The sequence below is a fragment of the Osmerus eperlanus genome, chromosome 26 (assembly GCF_963692335.1).
Source record: "Osmerus eperlanus chromosome 26, fOsmEpe2.1, whole genome shotgun sequence".
Lineage (NCBI taxonomy): Eukaryota > Metazoa > Chordata > Actinopteri > Osmeriformes > Osmeridae > Osmerus > Osmerus eperlanus.
Window position 1 is genome coordinate 5,325,776 of NC_085043.1, and position 18,306 is coordinate 5,344,081.

Below are 18,306 nucleotides of genomic sequence, written 5' to 3' on the forward strand. Positions count from 1 at the left end.
GGGAGGTTAGGGTTGCCCTGCCCTGGCATTAATGCCAACACGCTCCAGTTCTGGAGGGTGCCAACACAAAGCCAACACGCTCCAGTTCCTCTGTGGCCAGAACAAATGACGCCAGTATTGACCTTAGCAAGCGAGCTAAACAACACCATTCCACTTAACCCGCTGGGAAAGATGATTCTAGAACATGCAGTTGCATTCCCGAGCAAGACTTTGAAAATATACACTCACTCGAGTGATGTTCTGTTGGAGTTTTTTGAATTTCCCCCGAAAATCCTTTCATCTGTAAAACAAACTGCAGAAGTTGGGCTGCTGTAGAGATCCTACAATTAATTTCTCCACCTCGGTCTCTCAAATTGTCTCTCCGATTGGGCCAGTTCCCATCGTCGCGACAACAAGTCCTATACAGTCGCCGGAACACGCCAAATGGCCACAAATGTACTGTTCCGGTAAAATCCACAGAATGTAAACGTGTGACGCTGCTCTGATTGGCTGTCGAGGAGTGGGAGGGCATGGTGTGCCGGTGTAGTCAGGCACCCCTCCCAGCCTGACATACATGATAGAGCCATTCACACGCCTCAGTGCCTTACTGTAAGGCTGTATACTGCACTGCAGTTGTCGAACTCCCTGCTATCACAAAGGCTCTCCGTGGAGCTGGGATTGCAGCCGTGGTCAGGGGCGTGTGGGCTCTGTGGTGTGTGTGGGCGTACGAGTGTGTGGATCTGGGCCGTGCGGGTGTGTGTGCTTAGCCATTTTGGTGCCCTAAGCATAATTCCTTATGATGCCCCCCCCCCCCCCCCCCCCCCCCCCCCCTAAAAAAACCTGATTGTTTTTGCCAGTTTAACTTTTTATTACCAAACAATATAACTCAATACCAATAGCCTAACACAAGCATCACATTGCAGCATCACAATGTAACACCTATTCAGAGGTGGTGGTTCTCTGCTGTGTATCTGTCCCTAAACAGCTGGTTGAGGGTGGTTGATCAGGGCTTGGCAGGGACGGACTGGGAGTAAAAATAGGCCCTGGACTTTGATCCAGACCGGCCCACCAGAACCGGCCCCCTTATACGCCACCACAGCTGCCCTGCCAATGCATCCACATTCTGTGTTTGATGTGATGCTAGTTACGGAGTTCCCAACGTAATGCGAGCGCGCAACACGCGCGAGCTAAAAGTTTTGGCCTTTATTTGAGCGCAAATAGTTTTTGAGCTTCATGTAAAATAAACAGCCGTTTTTCAATTGGTAAAACCTTGTCTAGTGAAGGTGTTGTATTTTTGTCTCTTAATGCTTCAGCCCACCCTTACGTTTCTTAGCCTGGTTTTCCAAATTATAAACATTTAAAACTGAAAGCATGCAGCCAAGGAGCTCTCCACCTTTATTACTCATTTAAAAACGATTTGATAAATCGAATATAAAAGCATCATAGAATGTAAAGTAAAGTAACAGCTAGCTGGCGTCAGTTACTTGTAAAATGCATAGATAATGTTTAACAGTAAAATCTCAATTTAGCTTGCACCTAACATATTGAGTGTGCTAACATTAGCAATAACGTCAGCTAGTTCGACGTGTATGCATAGGCTAACCATAAAATTAGCAGCACATTTCCTTATTTATATACTGATATAATATCGGCATTATCATTATTAGTACTATGATGATTTTAGAGTTGGCAATTTTTTTGGTGCCCCCTCAGGACTTGGTGCCCTACGCACAGCGCGTAGTGCGCGTTATGGGAGCGACGGTACTGGTGGTGTGGGTGTGGCTGCGTGGGTGTGCGGGTGTACGTACACACATGCACACACAGTTTAGGTGGTGCGTGTGTGTGTCTGAGTGTGTGTGTGTGCGCGCATAGATTTGCACACATCCACCTGCGTGCCATCGGTTTGAAAACCAATCAGCTGAAGGACATAATTACCGGCACTAAGGTAAGAAGAGTCATCGAGAAGCAATTAGGAACAGGACAAACAAAAGGCACCTGCAGCCCAACCATTATCCTCATTCAGGGGTAATGTAGTGTGCATCAGGGCCCTCCTCAGCCAAGTCTCCCTTCTGCTTATGTATTTAGTCATCTGGTACAGTTTATGGCTCCCACCAATACCCCTGTTCATTCCCAGTCTCTGCCCTGCCTCGGCGTAGCCCTACAGGAAGACACAAACTTGTCAACCAGCCTCGAAGCCCCGAAACGTCCAAGGGTGGACGGCAGCGAACAGAACCGGCGTTTTCAAACCTAGACAAAGGGGAGACGAAGGGGGGGGGGGGGGGGGGGAGAGGGAGGGGGGGAGGGAGGGGGGCGCTGAGAAAGCAGGCGCAATTAACCTGGACGTGATTGGAAAATTTCACAACCGAGTCCGGGGGGTGGGTGTAAAAAAAAAGGGGGGCGGGGGGAGTGGGGGTGGTGAAGGACTCGGGAAGGATGGCGAGTTGGTTGTGGAAAAAGAACATGGGAGAGAAGCTGAGGTTCAGCACCGGGGGCGGTGGACGAGGGGTGCGCCTGATCTGCTCAGCGATCCCAATATGTTGGGGGGGGGGGGGGGGGGGAGTTTGGGATAAATGGGGGATGTAGGGGAAGGGGGGGGGCAAGATTGTTTTTCTACCCCAGATAAACTGTGACCTTTAAAGTAGCAGGGAGACCGTGAAGGCAATCTGACTGCGTAATTACCTGTCAGAATAGAGGCCGTTACCGCCGGGGAGAACAGAGCGCATGGTCATCTAATCTCCAAAGCACAGGTGCCAAGTCTGTGCGCGAATGTGCCAGGGGTGCCACGCGTGTGTATGTTGGGGCCTGTGATGTCGCACGGAACCAGGAAGACTGGGTGAGGTTGGGGCGTTTTGAGATCATTATTTCCCCCTTAAATAACCGCCGTATGTGGGCAAGGTGACACTGGTAAGGGTGGGGGGGAGGGGGGGGGGGTGGAAAGTGTTGGTGTTTGTGATAATGTCGCCTGATTGTTCCTTGGTTAAATCTCCAGCGAGTGGAGGTATGTGTGGAGGGGGGGTGGAGTGTATGCTGCTCCAGTAATTGTTCTTTCCTTAAATAGCGGCTGTCATAGTTACTGTGCGCCTGTGGGCAGCTTGTTATAGTACATTGGCACCTGCAACCTTTAAAGCTCAGACGAAGGATCCCCACTCTTCCTGCACACTAGATGTACACAATTGACGCCTATCCGAATGTCGACGACGGCTCGGGCAATCGAACCGCCGGCGGATGCGTCGACATCCTAAGCTCGCCGTGACACGAGCGGATGTGCGGTTTGCGTGGCGGCGCAACGGATGCCGGTTCCGCCGTGTGCGTTTGTACTGACATCTCACCTGTTTCTCGTTCTCGTCCTCCAGTCTGAGCCGCTCCTCGATGCCGTTGCGGGCCTGTAGGAAGACCTTCCTCTGGGCGCGCTCGGTGAGAACCCTCACAAACACCCCGGACAGGTTGACGCTGGTGAACAGCACTGCGTTCGCCACCAGCTGCCACACAGACAAGAGCAGACATGTCAACGGCCTGTGTGCGAGTGAGTGCGGGCGAGTGCGAGTTCCCACGTGCGCCTGTGTAAGTGTGTTTGTGTGTGTGTGTGGGGGTAAGGTACGAGAAGAGGTGGTTGTGCATCGAGCATGCCTTCTCCATATGTTTGTGCGAGCGCATCTTTCACGGCCTTTTACATGGAGGAACAGGTTGCAGGTACAATAAGGTACTTGTTTTCCTTTCAAAACGAGAAAAAAAGATCTGTTCTGCCCCCCTGTAAACATGCTGTGGAAGTTAATGAGGCCTTCTGAGAGCTGTTTTGCAATACAGACAGTTCAGTGCCAGTAGAATGTTAAATCCTCATTTTTTGGAGTGGCGTGCTTCTTTCCAGCCAATGATGTTCCAGGACTCTTGTTCCAGGCAATTGCCTTCATTTACTCCTTGGTTTGTTTCGTGAAACCACTATCAGTCAAACTCCAGTTGGAGGAAAGTGCGGAAGTCCAGACAAGACTTGGGGGCACTGTTTCTCATATTTGAATGGATTTTATAATCGTACCTAGCGCAGCTTTAATCAACTGAATGTCAGAAGACAAGGTTGTAAAGCAACCTAGAATAGACGGACAGTTTTAGTGGCCTAGCTACCCATTTTTCTGAACTCGTTTTTTTTATTCCCTGGGTAGGCCACAACATGCTTCAAATAAATTGCCTTAAGAACCCTTTGGCTAAAAGCAATCCACTTAGTCGTGATAATTGCAATGTGAATTCTGCTACTTGACATTTTAAAGGGACACTCGAAAAACTACTAATTAGATGCTAGCCCAAACTTGCTGGCACAATCACTTCCAAACGTGACAATGTTTGGCGCTGATGTGTCACATGATTCGTGATTTATCCTGAACAGGCTATAGACCTACAATTAGTGGGGGTTGATAATAGTCTAGCATTTACCAAACGTCAGTTACTGATCAATAACTGGCCGAAATATTTGCCATTGTAGACGAGGGGCTCTACCAAGTTGATGTGTTCGTTTTTGCTGTAAATATCTTATTCAGACAACAGAGTGGAGCGTTCATTTCAGCACCGGCGTGTGGACAGCGCCTGTCGTTTCCCACCGGTCTGAAGGTATGACTTGGAACACAAAGTTCCAACTTAAAGTCAAACATACAGTTTACGCCATAGTAGCTCAACGCTGTGAAACGCAAATATTACAATTCCGGGACAGTAACATGAAAGAACACCTTAATTTGTCAACAAAAATTGGGGGGCCATTTAAGATTACAACGGAGGCATGTCTTACCGGTCTCCAGAGCTTGTGTTTCCTGCCAGTGACTGATGTCGCTGTCACGATAAAGTGTGATGTGGCGACCATCACTCCGAAAAGCACGGCGAGAAGGGTCCGCACCGGCAGCAGCACGTATGCCACCAGGGTGACCAGCATGAGCTGCCAGACACCTTGCTCGGGGGCGGCGGGACTCTCCACGCCGGTGGCGCCGAGCGCGAGAGGGAACGGACAACAGAGGAGCGCAAAGGTGAAGCTGAAAAGCAGCGCGAGCTTGGCTATCTGCTGGAGCTGCGTCACTTGTAGGTATTTGACATTGGTGACGATGAATAAGGACAGGAACACCACGCAGTGGACCGGGTGCGAGCCCTTGGACACGGTGAGACGCGGACCGGAGAGCAGCTCCACAAGCGCGAGCGACGACGCGGCCACGATGAGCACCGCGAGGGCTTTGAGCGTGGCTGTCTGCTCGAGTTTCAGGTTGTAGTTTTGGAATAGAGCTTCGAGTTCCCTGGTGTCGAACTCATCCTCGCATGCCAAGGCACCCAGGGGTCCACCGTCGAGACAGTGACCTCTCTTCCGCCGAGTCTTAACTCTTTCAAACGGAATTTCCTCCATGTTCCGGCCATTCATAAAACGTGTTCCGCGCGCGCCCCCAGACTTTGCGGTCCTTCGTGTTTCGCAAAAATGCACCTGAACTCCTCACAGCTCATGCGTCCTAGATGTCACAGTCTACTTGTAGCAGACAAGAGCAGGGGTGCAGTGGCTGTGACTGTAAGCCCGCGACTTAAATGTTAACGCTGCATGCGCCATCCACAGGTTGACTTGTCGTCAGAAAAGTAGCCCAACCAATGTGCGATAGGAGGGAGCGCTTCTCTCTCTCTCTCTCTCTCCCCCCCTCTCTCTCTCGTTTCCTCCCTGCTCTGCATGTTGCTCTCTATCTCCTCACTCACTCTCTCCCTCCCCGCAGACAGACCACCTGAAGCGGCTTATTTGCTCGGTCCAGACAAAGGTAACGGTACCAGAGGGAAGGGGTATCCCTCTCATTCCGTAAGGAATCGAGACTAGCACGCTACCAGACTTGATGTTTTGGTACAGCCCGGTGTTACTTTCGCCGACACGTTTATATAAAAATAAATCTCATGTATTTATACAAATATGTCTCATAACAGACACACAGCTACACATAGACAGTTGTGTAAATATTATAAATGGTACCGCTTATGTTATAGTTCTATTCGCCTGATGCCGTTAAAATGTGATATAGAGAGATAGACAGCAAAACAAACCCGGTGATTTCCCTGTGTCTGCTGGCTGCTGAATTTACCAGCTAAAAATAGCCTGCATCCGCGCGGTGTACGCGGCAGAGGTGATTTCTTAATAAAGAAAGGAACGGATGGGTTGCATCACTTGTCCGTGTCACGGTCTATCTATAGCTTGGCACAGGAGTACTTAAACTGGAGGAAACACTTCAAGAGCAATATGCAATAAGCAAACATAAAGCCTACATAAAGTAAGCTTCATCAAAACTGGTAGCTTAGGTTTTCATCACCTACTCTGAATGATTGAAGACAGCGGGGAACTGTAGACCAAGCCAGAGCTATAACGTCCCTCGAAGTGCCATAAGAGAGACAGGCAGGTGTTGTTCCGTTTTATTGGTTGATCTGCGCTGCCCTTGCTGTCGAAATAGATATGTTTTTTTTATGTCTCCAAGAATCGACCTTTTAAAACTACTCACATTACTCAATGGAGGCTCTGGATAAAATAGTCTACAGACCAGTGTGGGCCAAATCTTCAGTATTTGTTGTGGTTGATGGACCAGATGTTGACATTATACTTGCGCACTCCAATACAGAATAGTTTGTTGCTACCACTGTCACTAACACTCACACTCAAGATATTGGCTAATCTCAGCAACCTAGCGAAATGTAGCCTGCTACAGCCCACCAACACAATAGTTCAAGTCTGCCTACACAAAACCTCTAGGGCATCAGTGCAAATGTCCTTTGCGTGGACATCCCAAACGTGCACATAGACGTGGTCCAACCCTTACACACTGTACATTTGGAAGTGTAGCCGTGCTCTATACTGTAGCTTCCTGACTAACTCCTCTTCCTGATGTGACTGGCACCTCAGGTTTTTTGGACCCCCCCCCCCGCCCCCTTCCTTCCAAGGCCTGACAGCCCCCATCGCCATGGCAACAGAGGAAGATGAGTCTGACGGCGGATGGCTAATGTGTCGAGGTGTTCCCCCCCCCCCGACCTGACACCCCTCCTCGTTCGCTCGCTCTCTCCCCCGCCCTCCCCCCTCCTCCCCCCTCCTCCCCCCTCCTCCGCAGGTTCAAACCGTCCTTCTTCTTTTTGGACGGTGCGTCGGGGCTCCACCATGTCTCTCGGCGAGTCTCTCGGAGGCGACGGGCCGAGTGGGAGGCGACCGTGTTCTGTGAGCCCTCCGTGCTCAGTGACATTTGGCTAAATAGCCGGGAGATGAAAAGGCTCTGGTTGACACTACCCCACCCCCCCTTTCCCATAGGCTCCAGGGCAGAGACTAGCATGGGTGCAGAAAGGGAGCACCCGAGAGCCGGGCGCAGAGATGGGACAGGGGAGGGCTACCTTCCGGAAACGTCACCAGAAATCTGGCTCCGGCCTCGGAGTGACAGGCCCAGGTGACCCGGTAATCCGGAAGTTGCCGCCCCTCTTCCTGTCACCAAAGGCGAGTCATTTCCTGTCTAGGAACCCGCATGAGGCCAACGCCAGGCGTGAGTCATTGAGGCTGGGGCTAGAACCGAGTCGACTGAATCGAACCCTGACTGAGGCTGGGCCTTGAACCGAGTCGACTGAATCCAACCCTGACTGAGGCTGGGGCTTGAATCGAGTCGACTGAATCGAACCCTGACTGAGGCTGGGGCTTGAACCGAGTTGACTGAATCCAACCCTGACTGAGGCTGGGGCTTGAATCGAGTCGACTGAATCGAACCCTGACTGAGGCTGGGGCTTGAACCGAGTGGACTGAATCGAACCCTGACTGAGGCTGGGAAGTGTTTTGCATTCATAAATAAAACAGTACGCTCCCATTCACTCCGACACTCAATAACACATCCAGCGGCTTGTGAGTAAGCCGCTGAACGAAACCAAAGAGCGCATGACTAAGTGATAATAGTCATGTTTCATACGCGGCAGGTCAAACTGCATCAAACACAAACCCCTTGAAGATGGAACAAATCCCCACGTATAGCGTTCCATTGGTTGAATCTAGGCTGCGCCCAAGCTATTCAACTCGCGTTGTGTGAGTAATCACTCATGGGTGCCTAAGTAATTAGTATATTATATCCTCTGATATGTTGTATGCCTTGTGTGTACATTAGCACTGTAATGTCTGGTCAGACCCCCCCCCCCCCCCCCTTATCCAACATGAAAACCTTAAAGCCTCCTTTGATGTGAAATGGTCCTCCACGGAGAAATCAGCATTGTTGCTTTGATGTCTGTTTAAGTTGTATAGCAGTCAACTGTGTGTGTACAGTATGCATGTGTGTGTGTGTTTGAATGTGTGTGTGCGCACCATTCAGCAGAGCAGATAGCGAAGGCTGAGTGACTGTGTGTGTGTGGTCTCTTGGGTAGCTGTGTGTGTGGGAGTGTTGTTGAGAGATATTTTTAATTCTGTGTGTCAGCCCTCTCATCTCACTGCAAGGGAGACGTCGGAGAGAGCAGAAAAACATTTCCAGTGAAACTATTGTTTAACGCACGCACGCACACACGCACACACACACAGCTAGAATCTGTATGTTATGTCTTCGAATATGAGGCTGCCAGATTGTTCATGTTTTGGATGTATTTCCTTTATAGTGCCTGTGAGAGAATTATACATGAACTCGATTGAAAAATTAATACGATTACACATGAATAGGAGCCTTGGAGGAATACACATGAATGACGAGGCTTCCCCTCCGCGAGTCAGGCCGCAAAGACAAACCCAGCAGCCTCCTCGCTAACACACACAGCCCATCCGAGGAGAGGCCGGTGATAAAAGATTAAACGCGCTAGTTAGCGGCTAACCAGTGTTTCGCACTGCAAAGACGCCACAAGGGGAAGGGCGAGGGAGGGAGCGCGAGGCTTTGAACGGGAAAACAAAGTCCTTCTCACTGTTCTCGTGCTGCCGACCTGGCAGCCACCCGCTCTAACAATATGTCCTCCGTCCACGGAGAACGACGATGATCCCCCGGAGGACGCTATGGCGGTAATGACTTCACTCTGTCCCACTGGATAGAGGCATGTAAGGACCTGCACTAGACCCGCCGGCCGCTGAAAGCCGGATTAGCGGGGAATCCTGGTGGAATGGCCCAAGATGTCGCCTAAGGACCAGGACATAGATTTATCCGTCGGCCTCCTCTCGGTGCCCGCCGTGTCTGATGCACACGCTTCTTTAAAGAGTGTGTTACAACTACAGGCCAGCTGACCCTGGCTAGATTGTAGGTATGATGGAAAGTGTTGAAAAGGCCCTATGACCATAGCAAGAAATGATGGAAAAGGACTCGCAGCACCTCGTTGTGTGTGTGTGTGTGTGTTTGACTGAGAGCAGCAGGTGCTCAGCCCACAGTGCACCGTCTACACAGAGACCTCACGGAGATACACAAGATGATGACCCTGGGCTGGACTTCACTCATAGCCTTCCGCATCAAATATTCATCAGCACCAGTGTGACAGCGCCACTTACCCCACACACTACGAGGCATCTATTACTAAACACATAGATGTGTGTGCGGAGGGTGTCTGTGTGCAGGGCAAGTGTGTGTCTGTAGGGTTTGTTTGGGTGCACACGCTCGTGTGCAAATGTGAGTGTGGGCGTGTGTGTGTATGACACAGGCACTTACACCAGACAGTTGCCTACATGAAATATTAAAGTGGTGGTATGAATTATTGATCTCAATCAATGTAAGCAGATCACAGCTCTCTGCTGGCTGTGCGAGAGCCAATGAACAGGGGCCGAATGGGACCAATAGAAGCTCTACTGGATTCCAATGGAACACTGCATGAAGGTGAAACATCCATGGCTCTTTTATCACTGCCGTGCTTTTGGCTCTCTCCATTTGCTACCCGTGTAGCCTCTCTCCTAAATCTCTGCCTGGAGATACCCAGCCTAAACACTCACCCACGCAGCCACAGTGGGGCAAACACAGGCACACAGGCGACAAGTCTGATTGGGTTACTGACTCACCGAAGGAGAGGGAGGTGGAGGTGTGCAGCATCCAAGCGGACTGTACACGGGGGGGGGGGGGGGGGCGGGGTAGCTATGCTACGCCACCCTGTTGCATAAACCGGTTTGCCACACCTCCTCACGTACGAGCCACTCAGAATACCGAAGCCCACATTAAGAGGGGGATGTTGTTTACTTCCCTAAAGAGGTACCCGAAGCAGGCATTATTGTGTTAGCCGTGTTAGTGGAGCTGGTTCTCCGACCATGGCTGTGCCTGCGTGCGGTCTGCTTCCCTGATGATTAGGGGCAGCAAGCTAACATTTAGCCAATTATGCTAATGCTAATCATCAGGCCACGGGGCCTAGCTGACATCCCACGTAGCTCGTAGCAGAGGAAGCTAGGTTTTTTGGGGGTTCAACCAAACCAGGGGGACTATATCATCTCCATTCCTCTCGAATGCCTGGACCTCTCCTCCTACTCCTCATCCCTCCGCTCCGCTCAGAACACAACGCACAGCCTCCCTCGCTCCCCTTGTCTCTGTCTAACCATCTCCAAACAACACACACACAGCATGCCTGCCTGCCTGCCTGGAATACTCATTGAGGTTGACCTGTCACTTCAAATCTCGCTCTACCTCCTCCCCTCTCGTCTTTACTTGTACCTTCCTCGTCCTTCGCGTCTCTTATCTGTCCCGTCTCTATACCCCTCTTTTATCTGACCATCGCGGTCAATAGAGATTTCCTGCTGTTAATTCATTTGTTGGGGGTAGGGAGAGTGGATGGGGTGGTCTTGGGGCTCTCGATGTAAACAGTGGCACGCAGACAAGCTTAAGAGGGCTATAAATAGAGTGATAAAGCGAGCGAGAGAGAGAGGGAGAGATAGAAAGGGAGAGCTTTGCTTACGGAATAAAAATTGCTCTTGACAGTCAGGGATTAGTGCTTCCCTGGAGGATTTTCACTCCAAAAGCCCAATCTGGGACGATTGGGCAAAGTACCAACTCGAGTCATCTTAATTTAGTTAAGCCCTGACACACACACACGCACACACACAAACCTCTCTCACCCCACACACACATATATGTACACACATGCACACAAACTTATCTCACCCCCCCCCCCCCACACACACACACACACACATAGGGCCTATACACACATACACAAGCACACACCCAGACACACATTAATATTCATATGATGATATACGCATCCCTGATATTGCGTTGGAGAAAGCAGTAGCCCCTCTATGAGGAACAGGAGAAACATTAACGAGTGAAGCAGAGCTGATCTTGAGGTATCGTTTTTCAACAGTGCAATATGCAAAGGACAGTGGGGTTCAAAGACACAAAGTGTGCGCGCTTGTGTACATGCCCGCGCATGGATAGACATGGCACTTAAAAGCCTCATTAGCTGTAGATTAGTCAACACCTGAGCCTGCTAAGCTTGTTAAACAACAACCCTACAGCGGGCTGCCCACAACACACACTCTCAAAATATGCTCCAAATATCGGATGCCATGTCACAAATAGGCGACAACCAAATCATACCCGTCATGCCGTCATCAGACCGTACCTGAACGCGGCATCCAAAACACGTGAAATGTGATTATAGAACAACATGAAGATAACACACAGATACAGTATTCACACAGCTGGTCCTGGCATTTCTCCCCGAGTGCAATAAAATCCTGAGCCGCTGTCTCTTCCACTCCTCTCCTAGCCTAGGTCTGAATTATAAATCGATAAAAGTGAGAATTGCAGGTATCCTGGAGTTCTGCGAGAAGGTAAGGGCCGCGAGGAGAGGTGTCAGTGGAATCACGACTGCAAGGCAATTCACTTTCAGACTTTGCCATCTCGATGAATAAAATATGACGTTCTACAATTCCAAGAAGTCGAACGATTCTCTAATTGGGAGCAGAAAGGGGAAGCTTCTGGGTCGGTCTGGTGTATAACGACAGACCGTCGGGGGTTGCTGGTTCGAACATCAACAGAATCGGAAAAAGTAAAAATAATGTTATTATAACAGTGAAATAGGGGGACTGGAAGGCAAAACCGTTCAAATCTTACAAATGTCAAACATTCTGGTTGTACCTTTGGGAACAGCTACTTTCATTCCGAATATATATGTCCTTTATGACAGCGCGCCACCACGAAGAAACAGCAAGCCAAACATGGGAGTCGAGGTGATAATTGTCAACAAATATTGTCGAAATATTTTGAAATGTTTGCGCACAATAAAACGGACGGGCCCTTTCCAGTAAACCAGCTATAATGCGCACAAAACTCTCTGTCATTCATAAGGTCACTTATGGACACGACAGTCGTAAAATCCGAGGGAGTGGGACTTCCTGGTTTGGGGAGGAGGGGGGGGTGGCCCTCAAATTTGACGTGACTCGATGACATTGACTGCTATTTACAGCTACTTAAGGCAAACCTTGTCTTTGGATATAAACTGAGTTTGTGGTACTTCTTTTCTTAAATGGGGTAGGCCTACTTCTGCCAGACCTAGTACCAGTCTCCCATTTAAGGCCAAGTTAGGGCGATCTAATTTAAGCTGCCACCACACAGGGGTTTATTACTGACTGCCTGTCAGCTTGCTTACATTGCATGTACATTTGCTGATTGACAGGTCAAAGGCTGAGTGTTCCTAGAGAGGAAGGCCAGGTGGGAATTGGATTTAAAAATGCGGACAATCTGATCAGATACACACAGCACTTTCCTGTAACGTTTATCTCTCATGCTTTCCCTCTCACACATGGCACTCTCATAGATGCCTACCGCCTACACGTCAGCACTCAGGAGCGAAGCGCACACACACACACACACACACACACACAAACACACACACACACACACACAAACACCGGTATATCAGCAGGAACTCACAGAGGAAAGCTGCCATGCAGAAAATGACCCTGATCACTGTCACCCATTGCTCTCTACCCTCTCTCTCTCTCTCTCTCAATGACAGGCCCAGGCAGCGCAACTCAGATTGGTGTGAAATCGCCGCTTAACAGGCGGGAAATGGGCTCTGTTATTTTTGGAGCAGAGTCATGGGAGCCCGTCGGCCCATCATCCTCTCTCTAATGAGCAGGTGATGGAGGCGGGGGCGGTGGGGAGGCACGCCGGCTCCCTCAGACAGATACGCACTCGCACGCCGACACATGCAAGGAAAGACCCGTCGAAGCGGGAGGGATAATAAGGGAGAGATCGTGTGGATGGAGGGAGTCAGAGGAGGGGAGGAAAGATCGGGGGGGGGGGGGAGGATGGCGATTGAGGCTCCTTCCGGTTAGTAAGCACATCTAAATTAGCCGATCTCAACGTCATTAACCTCATTCGACTGCGGGGCTCGAACACCTGCGGGTGAGCATTACAGGGATAGGCTGGGCAATGTCGAGGGGTGCAGCCATCAGCTACGAGAATGAGCCTGGGAACACAGTGTGTGTGCGCCTGCGCGCGAGAGAGAGTCTGGAGAGGAGGGGGGGGGCCGGGTGTAAGCGTCAAACGCGATCCTATCTTCTCCCGGAGCGGTGCGTCGCCCCTGACAGAGGCTTTAGCTGACTAACACACACAGCCTCTCCACCCACACGCGCAGCCTCACTTTGGCAAGACTGTACTCACACATTCGGAAGCCGGACTGCAATCAAGTGCGCATCGTAGGGGGGGTGGGTGGGTGGGGGGTGGGTGGGTGGGTGGTAGGGGGGTGGAAAAAGACTCAAAGGCGTTTCTCAGAACACAAGTTTTATTTTGGCGGACGAAACGGGCTGTTCGCCCGACCGTCCGCCATTTTGCCCGCGCTCACGCGCAGCAACGCAATTCTTTGCGCGGCAACGCGGTTGATTATTGGATGATCGTCGGCAAAATATTCCAGGTGTTTCGCCAAGTGGCCATTGGTTCACTTGTTCGTGTACAAAGTCAACCATGACGTATCGGTTTTGGGGGTGGCAGGTAGGTGGCGTGTGGGACAAATCCTAGTCTTAACCCGCGGGGCCCAAAACGAGAGCGCACCATGCAAACCCACAGTGCCTTCTAACCCTCCAAGACAACACCGTCCTCTGGCGTCAAGATTGAAATCAAGTCTGGAGACGGAGAAGACAGCTAAGCACTGCCCCCTACTGCCAGGAAAGAACACCTGCTCCTCAAACTCGTAACACATCCAGCTGAGTCACGTGCAAATGGTGCTGGAATTGTGCTGATTAGGACCCGGGGCTCTTCTTGTAACTAGTTCATTGGCCTTGTAAATGATGCACAATTGATTGGGATCTATTTTGAAGTGCACCACTCTAAGGGGAGTGTTCTACTGACAAATGTGTTTGGCTAGAGCATGCATTCACAACGGTCCATCCCATCGAAGGAAGAGCATCAGAACAAAGTCTGGTCTGTGGGAAGGTGCGCTGTGTGGGGAGACACACGGTGCTTCTGTTGGGAGGGAAGTCTCTCTCTCTCCGTCCTTCCCTCCCTCCCTACCTTTCTCACTTGCTCACTAACCACCTCCCTCTCTCTCTCTCTTACTCCCTCCCTCCCTCCCCCAACCTACCTCCCTCCCTCCCCCTCCCTCCCTCCCTCCCTCCCTCCCTCAGATAAGCTCCGTCTCGTGTCGCTCCAGTGCCGGAGGCAGGGTGGTCCCACAGGGGCCGTGGAAGTGGAACCTGCAACCCAACCCCCAAAAAAACACACACACCCATTACTGCACGTTGCGTACGCATTCGAGTGCGTGTATTCGCCCGGGGCGGAACAACATGAGTGCGTAATGAGGATGTGCGGGTCTCACTTGAAGCGCATGGTGGCCGGGGTGTTCTCCATGTTGAACTCGGCCACGGGAACCCCCCTGTGCGCCACCTGGGGGGCAAACATGGCGGCTGGATACACGATGGAGGAGGTGCCCACCTGCAGGACACAGATGGCACCGCATGCCGCGTATCAGGGAGGGAGGGAGGGAGGGAGGGAAGGAGGGAGGGAGGGAGGGAGGGAGGGAGGGAGGGAGGGAAAGAGGGAGGGAAAGAGGGAGGGAAAGAGGGAGGGAAAGAGGGAGGGAAAGAGAGAGGGAAAGAGAGAGGGACGGAGAGAGATAAAGAGAGGGGGATGAGAGAGAGAGGGGCAGAGAGAGAGAGGGGCAGAGAGAGGGAGATGACGAGAGGGGAAAGAGAGAGAGGGACAGAGAGAGATAAAGAGAAGGGGAAGAGAGAGAGAGGGACACAGAGAGATAAGGAGGAGGGGGGGGGGGGAGACAGAGATGAACACTCCTCACTGCACACTCACCACCAGGCAGAGTTCACAGCGCTCAAGCTCCTCCTCCACCTGCGTCAGGATGTCCGAATCCAGCGTCTCTCCAAACCAAACCACCGCTGGCCTGAGAAGACCACGACAGCCCTCCTGCTCGCACCTGTTTTCCACACACGCCCGTAAACACAGACACACACACACACACACTGGTATCTCTCCTGCCAACAACAGTACCGACGATGTGTCTGAAAGATACTAAACATGTCCCACCTGGGAAGATCATTCACAGGAATTTGAGCGTCACTGGTTTCCGGGTCAGGAGCACTAAAGGGAGAAACACCAAATGAAGCCATGGCACAAAACATCATGGTATTAAAATAGTTATTGTTCACTAACATACCGGGGGGGAGGGGGGGGGGTATTGTGCTATTAGAGGGGCCAGTTACAGGACCGAAGAAATGATCAGCTTAATTCGCCAAGTAAGTTTACACAAACAAGGAATTTTCTGTGGCATGAAGGTGCATACAATAAACATGAGAATCGTAAATATAGCTGCAAGCAGCAATGAGGAGGCCAAGCAGATTTAATGACTGCAAAACATCCTCAAAACAAGGTTCTGATTACATGTAGCAAGTTTGGTGTGAATCCATCAAAGATTTTCTGAGATACGACCCAAATTCCTGTTTGGCGGCTTTGCTGATGATATTTACTGACTTTACCGGACAAACGGTTTCGAAAATCAAAAAACATTGTGATAGCTTTTGTTATTTATTGGTCATATCGTTTACTTCACTGCTTTGCAGGCAAAATACCATGTTTGTAACTATACAGACTCTACATTTAGGGGGCCACAAGGGGTTCCATGCTTGCTCTCACAGGGGCACTGCAAAATACAAGACAAATTATGTTCAAACCCCTGAGTGTGACCCCTCACCCTTTGCCCTCTAGGGCAGCACAGATTGGGCTCTTGTGATTGGCTCCTTCATGGCCACAGCTCATACAGCGGGTTCGAAACAGGCTGCCTGCAGAGGGCCAGAGGACATAAACAGGCATGGCGTGACCAAAAAATACAGACGTATCGACAACTAGCAAGGACAAACTATATAATATACTATATAATAAACCCACCTAAACCCACAAAACAGGGAAAAAAAGAACTATAAAAGAAAAGAACAAAAAAAGTTCTAAGTATGAGGTCTAGTTACCGTGGATCTCTAGGACGTGGTTGGAACCGGCGCGGCGGTGAAGCTCGTCGATGTTCTGGGTGATGATGGTGACTTTCCGACCCTGCCCGCTGAGACGGGCCTGGCATTCGGCGATGGCCAAGTGGGCCGGGTTGGGGCTCTTCGTGAGCATCACTTCTCGTCGGTAGTGATAGAACTCCCAGACTCTGGACGGGTTCCGAGAGAAGGCCTCAGGAGTGGCCAGGTCCTGTCCAACAGAGGGTGAGGGGAAAGAGATGGAAGCACGCGAGAAACGTTTGAGGAGAGATCCAGCTAGCGAAGGGAGAAAACAATAACGGGTGTGTATTTGTGTGTTTATCTACCTGTGCTTGCCATTTTCGCCAGTAGCCTCCATCTCCTCTGAATGTAGGGACGCCACTCTCAGCACTGACCCCTGCGCCTGTCAGGATAGCTACATGCTTGGCTTTGGAGAAGATCTCTCTAAAGGCTGCCAGATCTGTAAGCACATACACCAACACCGATTAATCAAAAAATGCCTGTTGGATCACACTACAGAACAAAATGTTTCTTGACTGAATGTTTGAGTGTGTGTGTGTTTGTGTGTGTGTGTGTGTGTGTGTGTGTGTGTGTGTGTGTGTGTGTGTGTGTGTGTGTGTGTGTGTGTGTGTGTGTGTGTGTGTGTGTGCGTACCTGAGCTGGGCCGAGCCATATCTTGTGGACTGGGTGCTCTGAGACGGGCAAATAGCAGGTGTGACGTTATGCCCCTGCAGGTGAACTGGCGAACAATCATTAAGGTTAACTCAGGGCTGGATGAGAGAAAGGGCAAAAAATAACGATTTTTAATCCGTGGTGAGACACTGAATACACTATAAAATTGTCTAAGATGCTCCCAAATAACGCTTCTTTACAGATAATTGCTCCCAAATAACGCTTCTTTACAGATAATAGCTATATAGCTTTCTAGCCAACCATAGCCTACATTGTCATTGAACAGCTGAACGCGAATTGCTCGCCTGACACGGGGGATAATGATTAATAAACGCTTGCGCATAGTACATTAAAATGCGAACGCATACATTTAATATGCGCACCAAAAACATGTGAATGTATTGTCTGGCTACGGATAGCAGTGTTAGCTAATACTACTAGCTTAGACCATAAATTGGTTAAACCAATGCCAGCTGCTAGTCTTTAGCTTTCTATCTAACTTGGAGCAGTCCGTTCTATCGCACCTAACTCAAATAACAAGCTTGCAACATTAAGCAGTAGCTACACTATTGCACGTAGATCATCAGAATCTAGATATTTATGTTTGGTAGGTGATTAACTTTATGAGTTCCTAGCCAAATGCTGAAAAGCCTTACTGTGCCGTCCGTACCCCGTGGAAACAGAAACCACTAAAAAGTAGAGGGGGGTATGTTGAAAGATTCCAAACCGTTGGGTCAGTCAAAAGAGTAGTCGAACTTGACGTTCACCTTGTGTTACTACTTTGTGTTACTACCTGTCAATGATTATTTATATCGCTAGTACCGTAGTATGAAGGAACTAGCCAACCAAATGAGTGCGCTGCAAAGGGCAACATGCTAAATAATAGCTAAATTAATCGTGTTGGCCACCAGATGGAGTGGTTGGGTAATATTTTGAACCTACAGTCGGTAAGATATAGATTTAGAGCTAGATCTTTTAATTTTGGTTTTCATTTAGTAAGTCGGTAGTTCATGCAGTTCCTCAAATGTTGTTCATGTAGGCCTAATGTTAAGCTTAATGTAGTTGACCTGCTTGCCAAGTCAAAGTATGTAGACCTTAGCTCTAGACAGCGGCCAACATGTGGAAGCAAGCCTGTAGTTACATCAAATTACAAAGGGTACCAGCGTCCCACCACAGTAAATAGGCAACCTGAAATTAAAATAGCCTATGTGATAGTCTAGGTGCCAGGAGACGTAGAAAGCTGAAATATGCATTTGGTCTATACTACTGTT

The 18,306-nt window shown here is 50.0% G+C and overlaps 2 protein-coding genes across 4 annotated transcripts in view; both read right to left on the reverse strand.

Annotated features, from left to right (window-relative positions):
• LOC134012685 (adenylate cyclase type 1-like) overlaps positions 1-5,635 on the reverse strand; it is a 10,330-nt gene extending 4,695 nt beyond the window's left edge. Inside the window, exons 1-2 of the mRNA XM_062452225.1 lie at positions 4,751-5,635; positions 3,309-3,458 (exon numbers count right to left, since the gene is read on the reverse strand). Of these exons, the coding sequence (XP_062308209.1) occupies positions 3,309-3,458; positions 4,751-5,365 (765 nt within the window). The 5' untranslated portion in view covers positions 5,366-5,635. The remainder of the gene's footprint in view (positions 1-3,308; positions 3,459-4,750) is intronic.
• Positions 5,636-14,461: 8,826 nt separating this feature from the next.
• On the reverse strand, positions 14,462-17,923 carry LOC134012864 (NAD-dependent protein deacylase sirtuin-5, mitochondrial-like). 3 transcript variants are annotated; one of them, XM_062452517.1, is made up of 9 exons: positions 17,706-17,919; positions 17,018-17,133; positions 16,690-16,823; positions 16,349-16,574; positions 16,078-16,165; positions 15,414-15,467; positions 15,180-15,303; positions 14,692-14,807; positions 14,462-14,569 (listed from the first exon to the last, which is right to left on the reverse strand). In XM_062452517.1, the coding sequence occupies exons 2-9, from the start codon at positions 17,115-17,117 to the stop codon at positions 14,497-14,499; spliced, it is 915 nt and encodes a 304-aa protein (XP_062308501.1). In that variant the 5' UTR covers positions 17,118-17,133; positions 17,706-17,919; the 3' UTR covers positions 14,462-14,496. The 3 variants fall into 3 exon arrangements, with proteins under 3 accessions (XP_062308501.1, XP_062308503.1, XP_062308502.1); XM_062452519.1 differs by having other exon boundaries at positions 14,496-14,569; positions 17,763-17,923; XM_062452518.1 differs by having other exon boundaries at positions 14,496-14,569; positions 17,692-17,923.
• Positions 17,924-18,306: the final 383 nt, after the last annotated feature.